The sequence below is a fragment of the Sebastes fasciatus genome, chromosome 15 (assembly GCF_043250625.1).
Source record: "Sebastes fasciatus isolate fSebFas1 chromosome 15, fSebFas1.pri, whole genome shotgun sequence".
NCBI lineage: Eukaryota > Metazoa > Chordata > Actinopteri > Perciformes > Sebastidae > Sebastes > Sebastes fasciatus.
Window position 1 is genome coordinate 3387249 of NC_133809.1, and position 19788 is coordinate 3407036.

Consider the following 19788-nt stretch of genomic DNA (forward strand, 5'->3'; position numbering starts at 1 on the left):
GAACGAGTTACTAACTCGAGGGAACGAGTTACTAACTCGAGGGAACGAGTTACTAACTCGAGGGAACGAGTTACTAACTCGAGGGAACGAGATACTAACTCGAGGGAACGAGTTCCTAACTCGAGGTAACGAGTTACCTTACTCGAGGGAACGAGTTACTAACTCGAGGGAACGAGTTACTAACTCGAGGGAACGAGTTACTAACTCGAGGGAACGAGATACTAACTCGAGGAAACGAGTTACTAACTCGAGGGAACGAGATACTAACTCGAGGGAACGAGTTCCTAACTCGAGGGAACGAGATACTAACTCGAGGGAACGAGTTATTAACTCATAGGATTGAATGTTCACACAACAACCTTTCTGAATCAAATGCTGATGACACACATCAACTTAAAATAAAATAAAAGTTACAAGGATTCACTCTGGTTGAAAAATAAAAATCATGCCATCCCAAAAAGACTAACAAAGTTCTTTATACGGGGTTTCTAGATGTGAAGTGGCTCACATGTAGGTCGACGGTTCAGATCCAATTTTTGAAATCTCAAACTGAATCTCCTCTTTAAAGAGAGAGAAAGATTCCTTCCTGTACTTCCAGCCACTCCAGTGGATGGTTCAGAATAAAAAAGCCTTTAATAAATGTGAACTAATACATTTAAAAAAAATACAGCAATGTCTCTTACTGAACCCAAAACCAGTGAGCAGTCTAATTCCACACAGCTTTATATGAAGATAAGCCGGGAACGTGGGAGAAAAGCTCAACATGTGTCTTCTTTAAAATCCTTAATCCTCCAAAAGAAACACGGAGTGCAAATAACACCTAAAATATTTTCAAATTACAACTGAAAGATCAACGCTGCAAAAAAACTACACACAACACACAACACTACAAAAAATACGTCAACATCTGTCCAGAGACAACCGTAGAATGCAATATTGGTACATTTTTCTTCATAAGGCCATATAATACGAACTCAGCAGCTGTAACCTTCGGTCGTGCGGACAAATTATGTACGTCGTTCCTAGAGTCCGGCATGGCAAGAAGGGGTCCCCTTGGCCCTTGTAAATGGGTTCTCTGGGTACCCACGAGTCTCCCCTTTACAGACATGCCCACTTTATGATCATCACATGCAGTTTGGGGCAAGTCATAGTCAAGTCAGCACACTGACACACTGACAGCTGTTGTTGCCTGTTGGGCTGCAGTTTGCCATGTTATGATTTGAGCATATTGTTTTATGCTAAATGCAGTACCTGTGAGGGTTTCTGGATCAATATCTGTCATTGTTTTGTGTTGTTAATTGATTTACAATAATAAATATATACATACATTTGCATAAAGCAGCATATTTGTCCACTCCCATGTTGATAAAAGTATTAAATACTTGACAAATCTCCCTTTAAGGTACATTTAGAACAGATAAAAACTGTGATTAATTTGCAATTAATCGTGATTAACTAGGACAATCGTGATGGGAAATGAAGCAATAAGGACTTTTCTTACTAGGGCTGCCCTCTATCGATTAATCGGTCGTTTTGGTCTTAGTTGACTAAGATTTCTTTAGTCAATTTTATGCTTTTTCATGCTGAATGATTTATTTCCAAGAAACTTATGAGCACATCTCTGGTAAACTCAAGATTTAAAGTGGTGCTTTTGAGTGATTCTTTGTGGACAAACTCAGTTTCACAGAGTTTGTCGACTAAACTAATCGATTAGTCGACAAAAGTGTTAATCAACTAAGAATTTATTTGGTCGAGGACGGACATATTTCCTAGGGAGGAGAGGATTCTGTTTAAAAACCTTCCTTCATGGCCTGAGAAGACCCCTGACAGACCGAAACAGCGTCTTCACGCTCGCCTTCCATCTGTTGCTCAGAGCTCTGCATGTGTGCAGACAGAGATATGTATGTGGAAAACATTCAGAGCATGTGATTGAATGAATAAAATGTGGAAAGCTCATCACATTAGCAGCAGGAAACAGCTGATATTGATCTCGCCCTCCCCTCCCCGGACCAATACGCTTATTCTACGTGATTAACTTTGTGGCTCAGCAGACTGACAAAGCTCCCCATTCATCCCAACAATGCAGAGCAGAACCAAGTGGCCCTGGGTGTGGATCCATACGGAGAAGTGATTGGTGGAGTATCGCCGCTCGCCGCCCCACAGCCACAGCCGCAGCAGCAGCAGCAGCAGTCTAAATGCTGGACATTAATAACCCTCGACAACCCCACCCACCCAAAACCCCACTCCAAATCCACTCCCTGCCTCCTCATGCCGGGGTGTGGACGGTGGAGGAGGGGGGGGGTGTCCGGCTCCTCCAGGACAGCTGGGTGCATAAAAATAAAAGCCTCTGACCAGCTGTGACTCTGAGAAATGTCCCACCACCACCTCCTCCTCCTCCTCTTCCTCCTCATCATCCTCCTCCTCCTCCTCCAGCACCACCACACCCCTGACTCACTGTGAATCGGCTGCCATTAACTATGCAGACAAATGGAGGGCTTTCTAAATTTACACACACACGTTCGACTCAGGTTTAATTACACGGGCGAAAGTCTGAATGCAAGACGACTGCAGGACCGAGTGGTTGGGCAGAGATGCATGATGGGATTTGAGGTAGCAGTGTGTATTTAAGTGGCTGCTGTAACCGGGTGGGCATCAGCACACATTAGAGACAGAATTAAAGAGTTCAAAGTCTGGAAAAGTTATTTTAACTTCAGCTTTTACAACCTTATTTTCACAGGTTTCTGGAATGAATCAATGGAAATAAATACTCAACAGTCGATTAATCTAAAAACTAAAATAATCTGCAAATACTTTGATAATCCATTCATCATTTAAGTTAATTTACAAGCAAATATTGTATGGTTTCATCTTCCAAAGTGGGAGAATTTGCTTCGTCTTTTTGTCTTACATTATACTAAATTGAATATTTGGGGCTTTTAGACTGTTGGTCAGACAAAAACAAGACATTTGAAGACATTGTCATGAACATTATTCCCTGTTTGCTGATAAATCAAGAAAATAAATCAGCAGATTAATCGATAATGACATGATAATCGTTAGTTACAGCTCGACTGTAGTCTTGAAACTTACCTGCAGGATGTCACTGAAGTCCAGCAGCATGTCTGAGAGGAACTGGTTAAGGAAACTAAACCAAAAGAATCACAGTTAAACAAATACTTGTAATAATGAGAGACAGAAAGGTCAGACGACATATAAAGTCCATCTAATTTCCTGTTTTTGACTCCACGCTGGACAAACATCAAAATTAGCTTAAAGTTTACTTCAATTTGTTACCTTTTTAGGTGCAATCACACTACTGTACGTACTCAACACCTGGTAAGAACTAGTACTGTACTGGTAAGCCAGGGTCTTTGTATTAAATGACTGATTTTAGGATTAGACGATCACAAAAGCTGCGACCACGTACACGCATGATTCCATGCATGCACACAACCTCACAAACACTTGACCTCCACGCCAAATTTCAGCCTCCAGGGGTAAAAACTGTGGCCGCCAAAGTGTGGGGAAATGTTTGTGGGCCGACCGACTAACCGACCGATAGAGCGAGCTATGACAGATTTTTGTAGGCCAATCAGGAAGTCAGCATCGCTCTGGTTCCCTCGACTAAAACCCAGTGAGATTGTTCCATTGGGTTTTGGATTATTGCAGAAAATAAACTCTGTGGCAAACATAAGTTTATGATACACGTTTTGTTCAGCAAGATAATCTCCACAAATGAACACCACTTTATGATTTTTGAAGTGTGAATGCAATCACCCGAAGTAAGAAGCTAACGTTAGGCTATCAACGAACGACACGAGTCGGCGTGACGGCGTTTAGTCGTCTCATTTAGCCACTTTGTTAGCAGCCGTCTGTTTTAAGACACAAAGAGTGTGTTCCAATCCACGTACTTCCAGAAGTACACTTCAATGTAGTGTACTTTGTGCACTCTGTACTCACTTGAGTAGTGCGTAAATTTCAGCGGGGTAGGGTCGTCTCAAATCGAATACTCTGCGGCGCACTGACCGGAAATGACGATCGCAACATTTGACCGCGGCTCGCTACCCGCCAAAATATCTTCTGAAAAAAAATGAAAGCAGAGTGGAAATTACGTTTCCAACGTCGTCACCTACGATGTGTCCTCCTGTTGGCTGAAAATGCACCGGTATGTTTACGTATTGTTTTATTCTGTTATCTACGTATGTTTGAATAGTGGTCGTGGCTCCGCCCCTTCCGCTACGTAGCCAAGATGGCGACAGTCGAGTGTGGAAAGTGTCCAGCGTTCCACACTCAACGATCTGACCGTTTTGAGTACAACATCCGGGTACTTTGAGTGCACTGCTTTTTTCTGTACTTCCCAGTGTGAACGCACTTATGCACTCAGAATAGTAAGTGTAGGTACAGAAGTACACGGATTGGAACACACTCCAAGGATTCAAAATTCATGAGTGGGATATTTATTGATGTATTTTATGTCGTAAAACAAAACGTTAAAATCTCTTCAGCTTGTGTTAACCACAGATCTTATTTCAGGCCTTTAACTAAAAACCCATTGACTTCCAGACGAGGGAACAGGAAGTGGTAACATGCTAACTCATTTATTCCTGCATCACTCTATAGAGCTGCAGCTAATAAAGCAACTGTCAATAGTCTGACCGGATATTTATGTTATTTTTCCATTACATTTTTGTTAATTATTGAACATAATTCAGCAGCTCAGATCATACTGAGGCGACATTACAATGAGTAAAGTAACTTGGATATATTTGACAGCAGAATAGCTCTGCTTTAAGAGGTTTCCTTTGATGGTTTTCTATAATTCTATGAATAGTTTTGTGTATAATATATTTGCAGAGGAGTGTCATCTGGTGGATCTGGTGTGGCAGAAACCTTTGGGGAAGATTTATATAACCTCTTTTTATCTCCAGCAGGAACAAAATACTCCTAATAGTCAGGTTAACCTGTAAAATACGTCTTAAAAAGAGACGAAACAACCAAAGAATGAGGCGCTCTGGGAGGTCGGTTGTTTCCTAATCTGACGGTTAGCGGTTTACTGTCTGAATCCAGTGATTTCCGCCTTCGACTCAACAGTTTTAACATTTAAACATCTGCTCTCAAGCCTTCATTTTCATATAAAAGACACTTGAATATCTTTGAAGTGTATTTTATGAGTCTCCACCTGCACAGCGGTGATGATGATATAAAGACATTCAGGCAGCTGTGTGGCAGTAAATCTAATGAGACACTGAAGCGTCACCTCCGACCAGACGGCTCTTCTAAATATACTGACGGACCCGCCGCCTCCCCCGCTGTGACCTCACACACACACGCACACACACGTCTGCCTCGTCAGCCTCTGGACATCCCACCCTCCCTCCCAGTGACCGGCCCCCGCTTGGACAACGCCGGTCTCCGTGGCGACGGGTGCACCTGTCTCCAGGGCTGCCAGGGTGGATTAGCGGGGGCTCCTCTGAAAAAAGGCCTCACAATGGAATTAGCAGCAGCAGCAGCAGATGAAATGGAAAAGATAATCCCGGCGCACGCCGTCTGGAGATTACAGGAGACTCCCTTAATCAGGAAAATAAACGACAGCAGGTCCTTCAACACATCTGGGTCCACTGAGGCGGGGGGACAAAAGCACGATCTCAATAACTCACGGTTAAATCTAAATAGAGGAATGGATGTTTAAACTGAGGAGGCGGACACATGCTGCCTTTAGAGAGCTGAATAAGTATCTGCATCCGTCTTTGCACATCTGTACAGACTTCAAGCTTTGTGAACTTTGACTAATTCTGGCGCTAAACGTCACAGCATCTCCTCGGCTACACAACAGAACTGGGCCTCTCTCAGTGGTTTCGTACATAAACTGTAAATAAAGATGGACGACATGAAAGCTCCCCAAAAAGTGAAGCCAAAACATCTGGATCGCCCCCTGGTGGCTGGCTGCAGTATAGGTCATAAAGCCCGCCTCCTCCATGTTAGCAGATGGGACGTGGGCCAAACTAGAAAAGTGACTGATTTGGAGGTCGATTATCAAGGTAACGGTCGAAGCTTCGACCTCAAGCTTTTTTTAGGTGTCTAAAAGATGTTTAGCTGCTGCCCCCGTCCAACCCGACTTCAAAACATCCAAACTATCCCTTTAAAAAATGAATACACTTAAGAAAGCAACTTGACTAAAAGAGGCAAAGATGCAGAAGGTTTATGGGGAAGCAGGACTCAACGAATGCAGTTTGAATAATTGACTTATTTATCAAGTCTCTGCATGATGACTGTCACAGCTGGACCATGAGCTGATTGATGGGGTAATAACATGTTTCTATATTTGATTGTTTTTATGGATACACACAGTTTTGTGTCAGTTTTTGGGATAATTTCTCTCCCTGAAGAAAAGAGGAAGGGACAAATAAAGAGGCAAAAAGCAGTGAGGAAAGGGAAGTATGATGAAGGTTGAAGGAAGGTCGGAAAGACAAAAAGGTGGATGGAAGCAAAGACGTTCAGATGCAGTCTGAACGGCGGCATGAAACCCCAACCGTCCGGTTGCTCCTCGTTAAATTAAACTCCAGCTTTAGACGGATGCTTCCTTTGACACTCTATTCTCCTTCTGCCTTCGTCTTTGTCCTGATTCTCCCCTGCGACAACGTTACAGACTCACCCAGCTGTGGAAAAGGAAGTGAGCGGAGCTATTTTTACCCCGGCCTCACTCCTACAAAACATGCACACACACACACACACACACACACACACACACACAAAAGCCCGGTAAACAATGCAGCAGGAAGGCATTACACCCTCCTCGCCATGCTCTCATTGGGTAAACCTATCCCCGGCCGCCCTGCGCCACCGTTACATAACACAATCATCCTCGGAGGCGAAGTGAGTCAGGAGCAAACCGAGAGCGGCACAAAAACCAAAGAGCCGCCCCGCTTTATGAAAAAAGGATGAACCTAAAAGTCCCATTATCCCCGACGATGACACATCGCTCTCGACTTCAATAAGCTGCCGTTAGCAGATTATGAAACATTAAGAAAGGCGGCGACGGGCAGCCCCGGCCTCCGCTGGCTCACATCAAAAGTAACTTGCGCACTTTGATGTGCCGCCCGCCATCAGTTTAAGATGCAGGTTTGCAAAATTTAACCTGCAACTCTGTCTCAGCTGACGCCGAACTTTTGCTCAGCGATTAGACGTGCGATCAAAAGAAAAATGTCTCCTCGTGCATGCAGGAAACGCAGCTCCACACTTTGATCAGGTTTCCTGTCAGAGGTGACGTTTAATCAGACTGACTGCTCAAGTGGCCCAGATTGTTTTTGCATTGTTTGTTTCTCTGTTAACTTGCTCGTGGCATGTAGAGCAGAAACAATTAGTGGTCAATCATGGTCTGAATTCCATGTTGAATGTACTTTCTAGGTCATTAAACATTCGCAAAAACATGTTGATAAGAAAACAAACAGTAAGGATACGTGGCGTTCCCTCGGTTCGGCAGACCAGGTAGAGACACGCGGCGATGATGTGGGCGGTCTTGCGGCCGTTGGTCAGGTGTTTCTGGAGCGCCATCTTGTAGAAGTTCAAAGCCGTGTCCAGACAGTGCTTGTTCATCTGCAGCTGGTGACCCAGAGAGTTGATGTTATGTCTCGCTGGAGGGACGCACAAATAAAACAAAGAATGTCAGTTCACAGAATGTTTGAGACCATTTTTCCATTAAAATGTGTTCAAGTATTCAGCAACACATCTGCTCTTATCATTAATACAGGAAAGAGGAAAACAAGCAGTATATTTAAGCAGAGACGATTCAGATTTATCCTCTAGATGCATGAACGCACGCAGTACATTTCAGGGACTATTTTAACATTTCTGAAAAAAATAAATAAATAAATCCAAAAAATTCTTGTGTACAGAAAAAGAAGTTAAAGTGTCATGATCATCTAATTTGACATAGTGAAAAAAATTAAAAAAATAATAAATTAATTTATGAATTAAATTAAATTAAAATAGAAAAGAATTTACATTTCTTTTGTACAGAAAAGGAAGTTATGGTGTCATGATCAGCTAATTTGACATAGTGAAAAATATATTAATTAATTTAATTTAATTTAATTTAATTTAATTAAAATTAACATTTCTTGCCCACAGAACAAGAAGGAGTCATGATCATCTAATCTGACAGTAAAAAAATAAATTAAAAAAATAAATAAATAAATAAAATTAAAATGTAAAAAAAATAACATTTATTGCGCACAGAAAAAGAAATTACGGTGTCATGATCATCTAATCTGACAAAGTGAAAAAATAGTAACAAAAAAATTCAATTAAAATTAATAAATTAAATTAAAATGTAAAAGAATTAACATTTACTGCGCACAGAAAAATAAGTTAAGGTGTCATGATCATCTAATTTGACAGAGTGAAAAATAAATAAAATTTAAAAAAATTACATTTCTTGCATACAGATCAAGAAGTTAAGGTGTCATGATCATCGATCGACTGCAATACTAGCGCGCACCCTACAGCTGCATTCCAGAGTAGAAGAGTAATATACTGTAGATCAGACGGGCAAAACGAGAAAGCAGTGTATTCAGGTGAAGGAGAACCTCATTTTAAGTCTTAGTTTGATGCAAAGTTTTGTACATTAGCAGGAATGTAGCAGCACAACATGGAAGGGAAAGCAGTGCTCGGTTTATTTAAATGTGAAAGTGCAATAAAAGTATTTTGTCCCTAAAATCAATGAACAAAGCAAAAGTGAGTATGACTCATATACCACCGCTCACTGCTTGACCCCTACTAAAGTAGGGCCAGAGGTTTTGCCCTTTTGGAAAAAAATGTAAATGTTGGGCACCCTGGACTTCAAACCCCCAAAAGGCACAACTAGACCACACTGTCAACCATCATATGAAATCTGAAGTTCCTGAGTTAAATAGTTTCCGAGTTCTGCTCCGGAAACAAAAGTGTGACACGCGAACGGACGGAAGGACGGAAGGACACGTGGAGCGCTATATACCCCCGACTACGTTGTCGCGGGGATATAATAATCTTGATCTCAATAATGATCAAAATAATCATGTCATTTTGGTTGGTATTTATTTTATTTATTTTTTTCATTGTGATTTATTATCACTATTTACTTTGTTTCTCTTTTTTATTTATTTATTTATTATTATTATTATTATTATTATTAATTAATTTTTTTTTTATAGATTATTATTTTTATAGATTATTTTCTATTATTTTTTAATTATTATTCATATTCTATTTTTTTATTCTTTTCTTTCTATTTTCTTACTTTATCTCTAATTTTATTTAATTTTTTATTTATTTATAAATAATTTATTATATAATATAATTAATTTATACTTCTCTTCTCTCCTAATATAAGTATAAATAAACATGTTATTTCTAATTTATTTATGGACATTGAGGGGATGCCCAAGCTCACGGACTGCCTCCTAACGACACTTATGACCTTGTTGTGTCTTAAAACATATGATTGTGCTGCTCGACTGTACCTGGTGAAAGGAAATAAAAAGAAGTTAAAAAATAAATAATGGTGATGATCATTTTGGCCATTAGCAGCCCTAAAATGAGCTCAAGATGTTGAATATCGTCATACACAGACGTGTGTGTGTGTGTTTGTGTGTGTCTGCCGGCTGTGAGAGGTTCTGAGCTCATCGCGTCTCGTCATGCTTTCAACATCAGCATGACACACACACTCGTACACACTCATCCTAACCACGTCTGGATCGCCGTTCTCTGTTCTGAATAAATCTCTCATCACTCCAGTTGAGACGTGAAAGACGATAAAACGTCATTTAAGAAAACAATCTCACCACAACGTCTATTTAGTAGCGCCTCTGGAGCTTTGGATTAAATCTCACGGATCTTCTTCAGCAGATGAAAACTGCCCCAGTTGTCACAGAAATGTAGAAGTTCACACTTTAAAGACAACGTGGAGGAGAAGTCGCTTAAAGTGCTCAGAAAAACTACAAATCTACAATTCCATGAACGGGGCAACTTCATGGTTGCGTCCGAAATTCAAGATTATACAAGTATAAGATGTCACTTTGCTAATCGTAATGTAGTTTTTAAATTAGTTCAGACTTTCATTATTCTCAACAAGTTGTTTTGGTCGCATGAGGTTAGCACAGGTTACCATGGTTACGCGTCTCCAACCGGCAAGGAGGCTCTCGGGAAGAGACGACGTTAATTAGTGAGTCCGAAAAAAAGACACATACTAGTGTGTTTATTCACACAAAAGTATGTTGTACACATGTTGGGTATGTAGTGCATAGTATGCCATCTGTTGACGAAGATCATGATGATTTGGTCAAAAGTTCCAGAACACCTACTAAATGGACGTTGATTTCAAGGTCGAGGAAGAACTCTGAACCTGTCGAGAGCAGCAGGTTAAGTTCGGCCTGTTTTAACATCGACTTTTGATATTTATTGATCAGGAGATATCGCTGAACAAATAATTAACATGCATTTAAAAGCTAGTGAGCAGACACCGAGATTATTTTGTCAGAAATAAGAGAAGAAACTTTTAATAAAATAAGATCAGGTCTTAAACATGCTGGAGTTTCTGAAAACATTTTTCTGTGTTCTGCTTCATAATTCAGATTAGAGCTGTCAAGCGATTTAAATAATTACTGTAATCGCGATTAATCGCAAATTAATATTTATCTGACAGATGCTGAGATTCTTTCACCTCCCCTCTTTTGCCACACACACACACACACACACACACTTTGTACTATACTTGTGAGAACCACCACAAGGCCCTGACACACCAAGTAAGGACAGTTTGGGGCCGTCGGTGAGCGTCTGTCGGCTTTGTTTTTGCGGTGTGTCCCGCACCGTCGGCTCTAGTCTGCCCCTGTCTGAGGTTTTTTGGCTGATTCAGCATGTTGAATCATCGGTGGAGCTCATCGGTGAGAGAAAATCACTCCGATTGGCTGTTCAGCTTAAACGAATCAGTGCACGAGAAGAGAAACGGAAGTGAGGAAAGCGAGCCAACGAGTAAAGTAAAGAGGAAAAACACTAAGTGGTGAGTGAGAGTGGTGTGAAAATGGTCGGCAAACGGCGCTTTGTTTCTTGTAACGTATCATAACAACGGCTCGTATATCCGCCCTCCTCGTCCTTCCTGTTTCCCTTTTTGAATGACGAATACAGACTATCGCCGTCTGCTTTTGTGGAGAGTTATTTCCTCTTTCACAGGAGCAGACTGACGTGTTAACCGGCCGTCGGCTGTAGTCTTTGCGGTGTGTTCAAATGCAACTTGTCGGCGAACACAAAGGCGACTTGAGTCGACGGTCGGCCTTCATCGCCGCTAGTTCTCCGATGTCGGCTTGGTGTGTCTGGGCCTGTAGACAACTATCGACTATCGACAAATCAGCGAGCATCATAGGTGCTGTAGGATAATTCTGTTCCCTGTGGACAGAGCCAGGCTAACCGTTCCCTCTGTTTCCAGTCTTTATGCTAAGCTAAGCTAAACCAACAGCTGGCTGGAGCTTCATATTTACCGTGTCGTCATGAGAGCGGGGTCAATCTTTCTATCTAACTCTCAACAACAACATTAACAAGTACATTCCCCAAATCTTTACCTATTCCTTTAAGCAATAATAACCTCTGCAGTAGTTTCAGACATGCCGGCGGGTCCAGCTTTCAGCAAACACTTTCCTGATAACAAATCTTGTAGAAACTAAGCAACATTATTTAGTGTCCAAGGAGTAAAAGATCTGCCTCTTTAGCTGCTAAATGTTCCACTTTCTTCACCAGATCATCTCTAACTGGGTCCGTCTGCTGTTTAGAGCTGAGCAGCGGGTTTATCAGAGCATGTTTGATTGTAAATTAATCTAAAATGTAACCAAAACTACGAGCTAAAAGAGGCCAAAAAGCTCAACAGAGCCGCAGCGACGGTGATAATAATAATACGTTTATTTGTAGAGCACTTTTCGAGCACAAAGTGCTTTCCAAGGAAATCCACATAACGTACAACAGAATACACTGAAACATAAATTAAATAAAAACAATAGAACAAGCATATACATACTCATAGTTACATATGCACATATATACACATCAGCACACAAGCATACAAAAGACTCAAATTCATCTGATTGAAAAGCCTTTTTATAAAAGTGGGTTTTAAAAGTTGTGATAATTCTCACTACGAGCGACTCTTTTCACATTACAGTCAATTGATTCATTGTTTATATTAAAAATAACTAGAATCACATATATATATCTGGCCTCACATTAACGTATTCACATACCTTCCAGCTCTACATCTAGACTCATGAGGAATCAGACGCTCAGTTTTTACTGCAGCTCCAGTTTGTGATTCAGACCAAAGTGTGTTTTCGCACATAAATCTCGCTTGTTTTTTTTTTTTAAAAGCTACATTTAAATTCCAGTCATCGCGTCCACACACTGCAGAGCGCTGTGCAGCGATTCATGAGGGACCGGTGATACATTATAGTCCAACACAAATACAGGAAGAGGTGGGTTTGTGCTCCCAGATATGAATCAGTCGGCGGCGGTGAAGAGACGGAGGAGGAGGAAGAGGAGGAGGAGGTGCAGACGGCCGCTGGGGAAACTTTGTGGAGGACAGAAAGAAAGAAGAAGAGCTGTTCGTCTCTTAGAGACGCCTGCAGACGGTCATAAATCTACACACACAGCGTGACAAGGCTATTCCCTCTGCAACCACGGCTAACACACACAACTAAACCTGAGCTTCACACAAACACACAGTTTAACACATCCTTTTCTCTCACACACACACAAAAGAATACACTTTGGGGAATCTTTGAGACGATCGATATCACTCTCATGTCTGTACAATAAATATGAAGTTATAGCCAGCAGCCAGTTAGCTTAGCTTAGCATAAAGACTGGAAACAGAGGGAAACGGTTAGCCTGGCTCTGTCCAAAGGGAACGAAACACTCCCACCAGCACCTCTAAAGCTCACTGTCTGTACCCGATCCATCCCGGCTGCTCGGTCCGTACTGTGCATGTGCAGGCACGCCTACCCAGCATGCATTGCGGGAATACTTGCCCCTACTCTCCCTCTGATTGGCTACTGGCTTCTAAACCTAAACGCTAACCGGAGCGACTCAGCAACGGCAGCTCTAAGGGCAGGCTGGCCGGTCCGAACACCAGTTTGTTTTTTCATCATTAAAGGGACTGTTTGTAACTTTTTAAGCGTATAAATGTACCGGGTCGGGACACATGCGCGCTCACGTGTGGCTGAAGTCACTGCTCCTCTGCCCGCTCGCCTTCATTAACACACCGCGTGCGTTTCCGCGTACTCGCTCCACCTCTAGACGTGAACGCGCGCACACTCCACACTGCAGAAGAGTTAGTTTAGCTCTGAGAATATCTAGTGAATGTTCAGTGGACGTTTGTGCAGAAATAACTGCTGCAGCTCCTCCAGACCAACAGAGGTTTCCCGTGTCTTGTGAAGTGATGGGGCTCTGCAGAGAGAAACGTTATCGTCTCCGACCAAAACTCCGGTGTCTCCCTGCGGGCGCAGTCGGGAGACAATAACGTTTCTCTTCCTGCTTGAAAAGCCAACACTAGGATCAGCAGTGATTCATGGAGAGACCTTCGTCTGGTCAGCTAACATTACTGCCAAGCAGCTGAAATATAGAGTGATATTGTGCTTTTAGCTGACGTGTGTCGCCTCACTGTTTTGAGCGATGCTCGTTCATGTCTATGTAGAACGAGCACAAGCGCGAGCAACAGGACGCTGACTTTCGTTGACTTAACGGCCACAGGTGTCGCTGTTAACAAGCATTTCTGAAAGTTACAAATAGTCCCTTTAAATTAAAAGAATTTTTGAAGCAAGAAAAATCCGCTGTGTAGATTTCGAATATTGGCAGTTCTGCGAAAATTGATTGACGTTTCCGGAGTTCAGAAGCTCCACAAATTGGCTTAAGTTTGTTTAATTCGTACACTTATGACAACATTGTGAATTTCATACGGTTCATGCAAACAGCATATTCCGTTTAGATATCCTGAATGGAGCATTTTCAGATTAAGACAGTGATATGCTGATATTATTCAGGTTTTAGGAGCATTCTTTGGACACGTAGACGGCACATTCACAATATGCGTCTCTATTGGGGTTTTTACGGCGGTTTGCGACACACTGCCTCTTGGCTGTTTACGTCCAGCTCTGTGCGTTGGACACAAACCAACTAGCTGATAGTTTGCAGAGATGCACGCCCAGACACACCAAACCGCCATCAAAGAACTAGCAGTGACGAAGGCCGACCTTTGAGTCGCCTCACTACTTTTGATGAAACATGATGAAAGACTTGGATATCAACAGGACAACTACGTCATGGGGGCGTTTTACATTTATCGGCTGCATGGAAACAGGAATATTTGTGGAATATTAATTTACATTAGCCATCTAAACAACTTAATGGAATAAGGGCAAAAACAGAATATTTTGTGCATTTAAACGTTGTCAGTGATTTATACACATATATATACAATCAAACAGCATGGAAAACCTGTCCTAAACAAAGCCTCCAACTACAACAGACTTACAAAACTTTTTTCCTCACGCAGTCAAAGAAACACTCAAAGTATTCCCCAATCCTCATCCTCCTATCTGCTCTCTCTCTCACAGACAAACACACACACTGTGACTCAACTAATCCTCTATACTCACACAAACACACACAGACCCGTGTATCTACACACACTCTCACATTACTCAGCGTCTGCTGCAGTCTGACAGCTCTGTGACTCCGCGGCTCCGTCGCTGAAACATCATCAGCAGTAACCAGCTGCTCCGTCTCTCTGCTGTCGGCAGCCGGCCAACCAGCAGCCGAGCATTCTGGGGTTTTATTCTGTCTCTTTCTACAAGTTGTTGTTGATGTGTTTCTATACTAGAGCTGTTGAGATAAAACTCCTGTGTCAGCGTGGGGTCCGGGGACACCCACAAAGCCCTGCAGGGGTCCCAGAAAAGAGACTATTTTCGTCCCACTTCCACAGTTTCAGTTCACTGAAATCTCTCTTAACCGTGTTTGTCTTATTGTCCAACTGCCAAAATCTAAACGAGAGAAGAAGAACACAAAGACTCCAAATGAATGATCACGTTGCTCTGTAACTGCTGGATGTGGAAATGTTTGCTAACAAGGTCAATGTTTTGTTCACAACTTGTTTTCTGCTGCCCCCAAGCAGACAGAAAATATCTACAGACCGTCGTCAAGGCAGGAAAAAAAACAACCTGCTGCCACCAGCAGAAGATCCCGTTAGGTACCATGTCTCCATCAACAAAAACAACATGTGATTTTAGGTTTAAACTCCGACTTTGTGCCTCCTGAGGTCAACTTGCATCTTTCTCACCTGCTCAAATAAACAAACCATCAATCAATCAATCAATCAATCAATCATCTTCAAGCGCTTATCTTGGGTCGGGTCGGGTCGGGCAACAGCTCCAGCAGAGGACCCCAAACTTCCCTTTCAACCAGCTCTGACTGGGGGATCTCGAGGCGTTCCCAGGCCAGTGTGGAGATATAATCTCTCCACCTAGTCCTGGGTCTTCCCCGTGGCCTCCTCCCAGCTGGTCGTGCCTGGAACACCTCCCTAGGGAGGCGCCCAGGGGGCATCCTCACTAGATGCCCGAACCACCTGAGCTGGCTCCTTTCAACGCAAAGGAGCAGCGGCTCTACTCCGAGTCCCTCACGGATGACTGAGCTTCTCACCCTATCTCTAAGGGAGACGCCAGCCACCCTCCTGAGGAAACCACCCAGCCCTCATGACCATAGGTGAGAGTAGGAACGAAGATTGACCGGTAGATCGAGAGCTTTGCCTTCCAGCTCAGCTCTCTTTTCGTCACAACGGTGCTGTAAAGCGAATGCAATACCGCCCCCCCGCTGCTCCGATTCTCCGTCCAATCTCACATTCCATCGTCCGCTCACTCGTGAACAAGACCCCGAGATACTTGAACTCCTTCACTTGGGGTAAGGACTCATTCCCTACCCGTTGCACCACAGAATATAAATAAAACTTTTTGTTTTTTATGTAAAGATCCCTCTTCACCAGGGAGATTAAAGGTCTTATTGAAAACATGTTTTGTAGACAAATATAAAAAAATAATAATAATAATAATACGTCCACAGAGCTTTTAAAAAGTTGCAGAATAAAAGTTTAGCTTTTCCTAAGAAAGAAAAAAATCCTATGATTGTGAAATAATCATTTTAAAAAGTTTGGCGGGTCAAAAAATCAATGTTTAGTTTATCTCTGTGGAAGATATCTGACCTTTGGTTCGTACTTCTAACACAGTTTAAGAGTCAATAGTAAAACAACGTTGGTATCACGTGGTATCTCTGGGACGCTAAGTGTCTGGCAACGACTTGTTGTGAAGTAAATGCAGTGGAACGGTGGAGGGAGAAGGAGACATCTAGTGGCTGAATGTTATCAATAGCACCTTTAGGACATAACAGGCATAATGCTGTTTGGGTCCATCACCCTGCATCAGATCAGACTCACGAGAACATTTTACATTTAAACCCAGAAACACTTTGAATTATATTACAATTTACTCACAGCAGTGAACAGATAAAAAGCTGCTGCTGAGACTTAAAAGGTTAATTCATGAGAGGAGCTCTTTGAACAAACAGGATAAAAAGATTCAAGGTAAAAGGCCTCTAAAAAAGCCTTTAATTACTCGGCAGACGAGGTTAAAAACACCAACATGTTGCAACACAGCAGCTTTCTGAAGAGAACTCTTGCACGCAATACAGAGTAAGTGATGATTAAAGATATATAAATGCACATGAACTAAGAACGAAAACAACTGATTAGTCGACTAATCATCTAAGAGGGTGCAGACATAGAGTGAAGAGGAGCAAACAGAGGCTCATGTAGGCTGTAATGAAGACGTGTGTCGCCCTCGGCTGGTCACTCACCTCTCTGCACCGTCTGAGCTCTGGACTCCCTCCCAACACCGGTGAAGTGGTTGTCTCCAAATGTCGGGTTGACACCTCCAGCTGAGGACAAAAAAAAAATAATCAGACGGACTCATATCAGGACTGGAACTACAAAAACTCTATTTTTACTTTTCTATCAAATCAGAATAACTTTATTTTAATTCATTAAAACAAATCAAAACAAACGCAGAGTCATTTATCTACCGTTTTGTTAGAAGACCTTCAAAAAATGTCTGGCTTTAATATAAAAATGTGCATTAATTTCTCATATTTTTCTTCCTAATGGGCCTTTAAAACCCCACATACGGAGGACGGAACCTGCCAAAAAATTAAAATAAATGAATGAATAAATAAATAAATGACAGGATAAATAAATAAATAAATAAATATGTCATTAAATGGAGCAAAAATAATATTAGAAATAAATATAGCCATTAATTAATTGATAAAATGTGACAAATTAATATTTCAGTTTTAATTTGCTTCATTATTTATATATCTTTGTATTAATTCCCTTATTCATGTACTCTTCTGTTTAAGAAATAATTCTTAGTATTACAATATAACTGCAACCAACGATAATTTTCAATCTTGATATAATTATATTAAAAAATAATTGCTTTTTTTTATTAAAACTGTGAGAATGTCCAAATAATAAAATGTATTAAAACTGTGAAAAAGTCCAAATAAAAAAGTTTATTAAAACTGTGAAAAAGACCAAATAATAAAATGTATTTTATTTTTGTTTGAGTCCACAATGTATTGTTTAAACCCCAAAATATTATATTTACTTTCAATTAAATCAACTAATCAATTGATCCACTAATTGTTTCAGATCTGAACTGAAGTATTGATATATATTTTTTTGTCAGAATGTAACACAGATTATTATTATTATTATTATTATTATTATCTCATAGCTAAAGTATGAAGTATTGTGGTGTGATCCGACAGCACCCTCTAGTGGACATCCAGAGGAACTACAACACGTCTAACAGGAGTGTTGTTGAGCAGCAGACTCAGCAGGACTGAGACGTCCTGCAGGCTGAAGGTCAAACATAATCTGGAGGTAAATGTTACACACTGATAAGCAGCTGTGAAGCAACACACGCACACACACACACACACACATTAACTCTCAGAGCAGCGTTACATAAAGAGTCTAAACACCAAACACACACATCTGACCTCTTGCCCTCTGATGGTTCTCGCTTTTAGGTCTCAAAATCACAACATCAGTTATTTTACTTTTTTTAAACTTGTGTCTCTTCTTTACGGACTTGTTTGAGCGCATATCGCTTTAAATTAAACTGACACAAAAAAGAAAATTCAGGGTTTTAATGAAGGATAAAATGTTTGAAGCATTCTTGTGGCCATCTAGATAAATATTTATATTATTTTGAATTTAAAAAACAACCCAGAAAAACAATCAGAACATCAGTGACTTTAAAAAGAAATCCCATCTTACACAATCGCCACCTAAAAGAAACAAATTCCAGTAAAATATAAATAAAATCAATAAATCAATAAAAAGGTCACAAGCTGGCAGGTAACAGACTGAGTGGACAGTATCTGAATTTCTCTAGCCTGTTCTTAAATGTTAAACTGCTGGTTAAATTAGAACTGATCAGTGGTGAAGGAAGTATTCAGATCCTTTACTTAAGTAAAAGTACTATTATCACACTGTACAAATACTCTGTTACAAGTAAAAGTGTAAGTATGATCAGGAAAATGTACTTTAAGAATTAAAAGTAGAAAAATGGGACTGTTATGATATTACATATTCTATCATTAGATTATTATTACTCATGCATTAATATAAAAGCAGGATTTTACTGCATCGAATGATTATTTTCATTATGGATTAATCTGCTGATTATTTTCTCCATTAATTGATTGTTTGTTTGGTTTGTAAATATTCTGAAAATAGCCACAACAGTCTGAACCTCAACATTATTCAGTTTACGGTCAATTAAGACGAGAAAAAGCAGCAAATCTTCTCATCTGAGAAGCTGAAACTATGAAATGTTTCATGCATTTTTGCATGTAAATAACAATTGACTAATTGTTTAAGCTCAAATTTGATATACTGTTGGGTACTTTAATATTTTACAAAATAGTACATCATATTTTAAAAGTTTTCATATGTTTTTTTATGCTAAATTTTCATTTGAGTCGTAACTAAAGCTGTCAGATAAATGTAGTGGAGTGAAAAGTACAATATTTCCCTCTGAGATGTAGTGGAGTATAACTATAGAAGTATAAAAAGTACCATAAAATGGAAAGTAAAGTACAGATACTACAGAAGAAAGCAATACAATCAGTTTGTACAGGTGAGTTATTTCATCTCTCTCACCTTCAGAGGAGACGAACTGTCCCACAGCCGACGAGCCTCCGCCTCCCGTCTCCACGAACTCCACCTCGGACACGATGATGTTGTCCTCCAGCACGGAGCCGCAGGTCATGCAGACGGCATCGCCGCGGGCTTGGTCCACGTCGATGTCCGAGCTGCCGCAGTTCTTACACACCTTGGAACTCATGGCGTCACACGGCGAGCCTCAAAGCCTGATGGGAAAAGAAGAGAGAAATTAAAACCTTGGATTTAAACAACAAAAGTTAGATGTCATATATTCTTTTAGTCTTTTATGGATTTTTATCAGTTCCAGTGGTGGAATGTAACTAAGTACATTTACTCAAGTACTGTACTTAATGTGAGGTACTTTACTTTAGTATTTCTATTTCATGACACTTCAGAGGGAATATGGTACTTTTTCCTGCACTACATTTATCTGATGACTTCGGTTATTTTATAAATGAAAATTTAACATAAAAAAACAAGATGAACTAGGG

At 40.8% G+C, this 19788-nt stretch overlaps 1 protein-coding gene across 2 annotated transcripts in view; it reads right to left on the reverse strand.

The window, feature by feature from the left end:
* The window catches only part of brf1a (BRF1 general transcription factor IIIB subunit a), a 143517-nt gene that overhangs the window by 101139 nt on the left and 22590 nt on the right, over nt 1–19788 (reverse strand). For both annotated transcript variants that reach the window (XM_074661016.1, XM_074661017.1), the window contains exons 2-5: nt 19295–19503; nt 16918–16998; nt 7458–7631; nt 3091–3122 (exon numbers count right to left, since the gene is read on the reverse strand). In XM_074661016.1, coding sequence (XP_074517117.1) covers nt 3091–3122; nt 7458–7631; nt 16918–16998; nt 19295–19478 — 471 coding nt within the window. In that variant the 5' untranslated portion in view covers nt 19479–19503. The remainder of the gene's footprint in view (nt 1–3090; nt 3123–7457; nt 7632–16917; nt 16999–19294; nt 19504–19788) is intronic.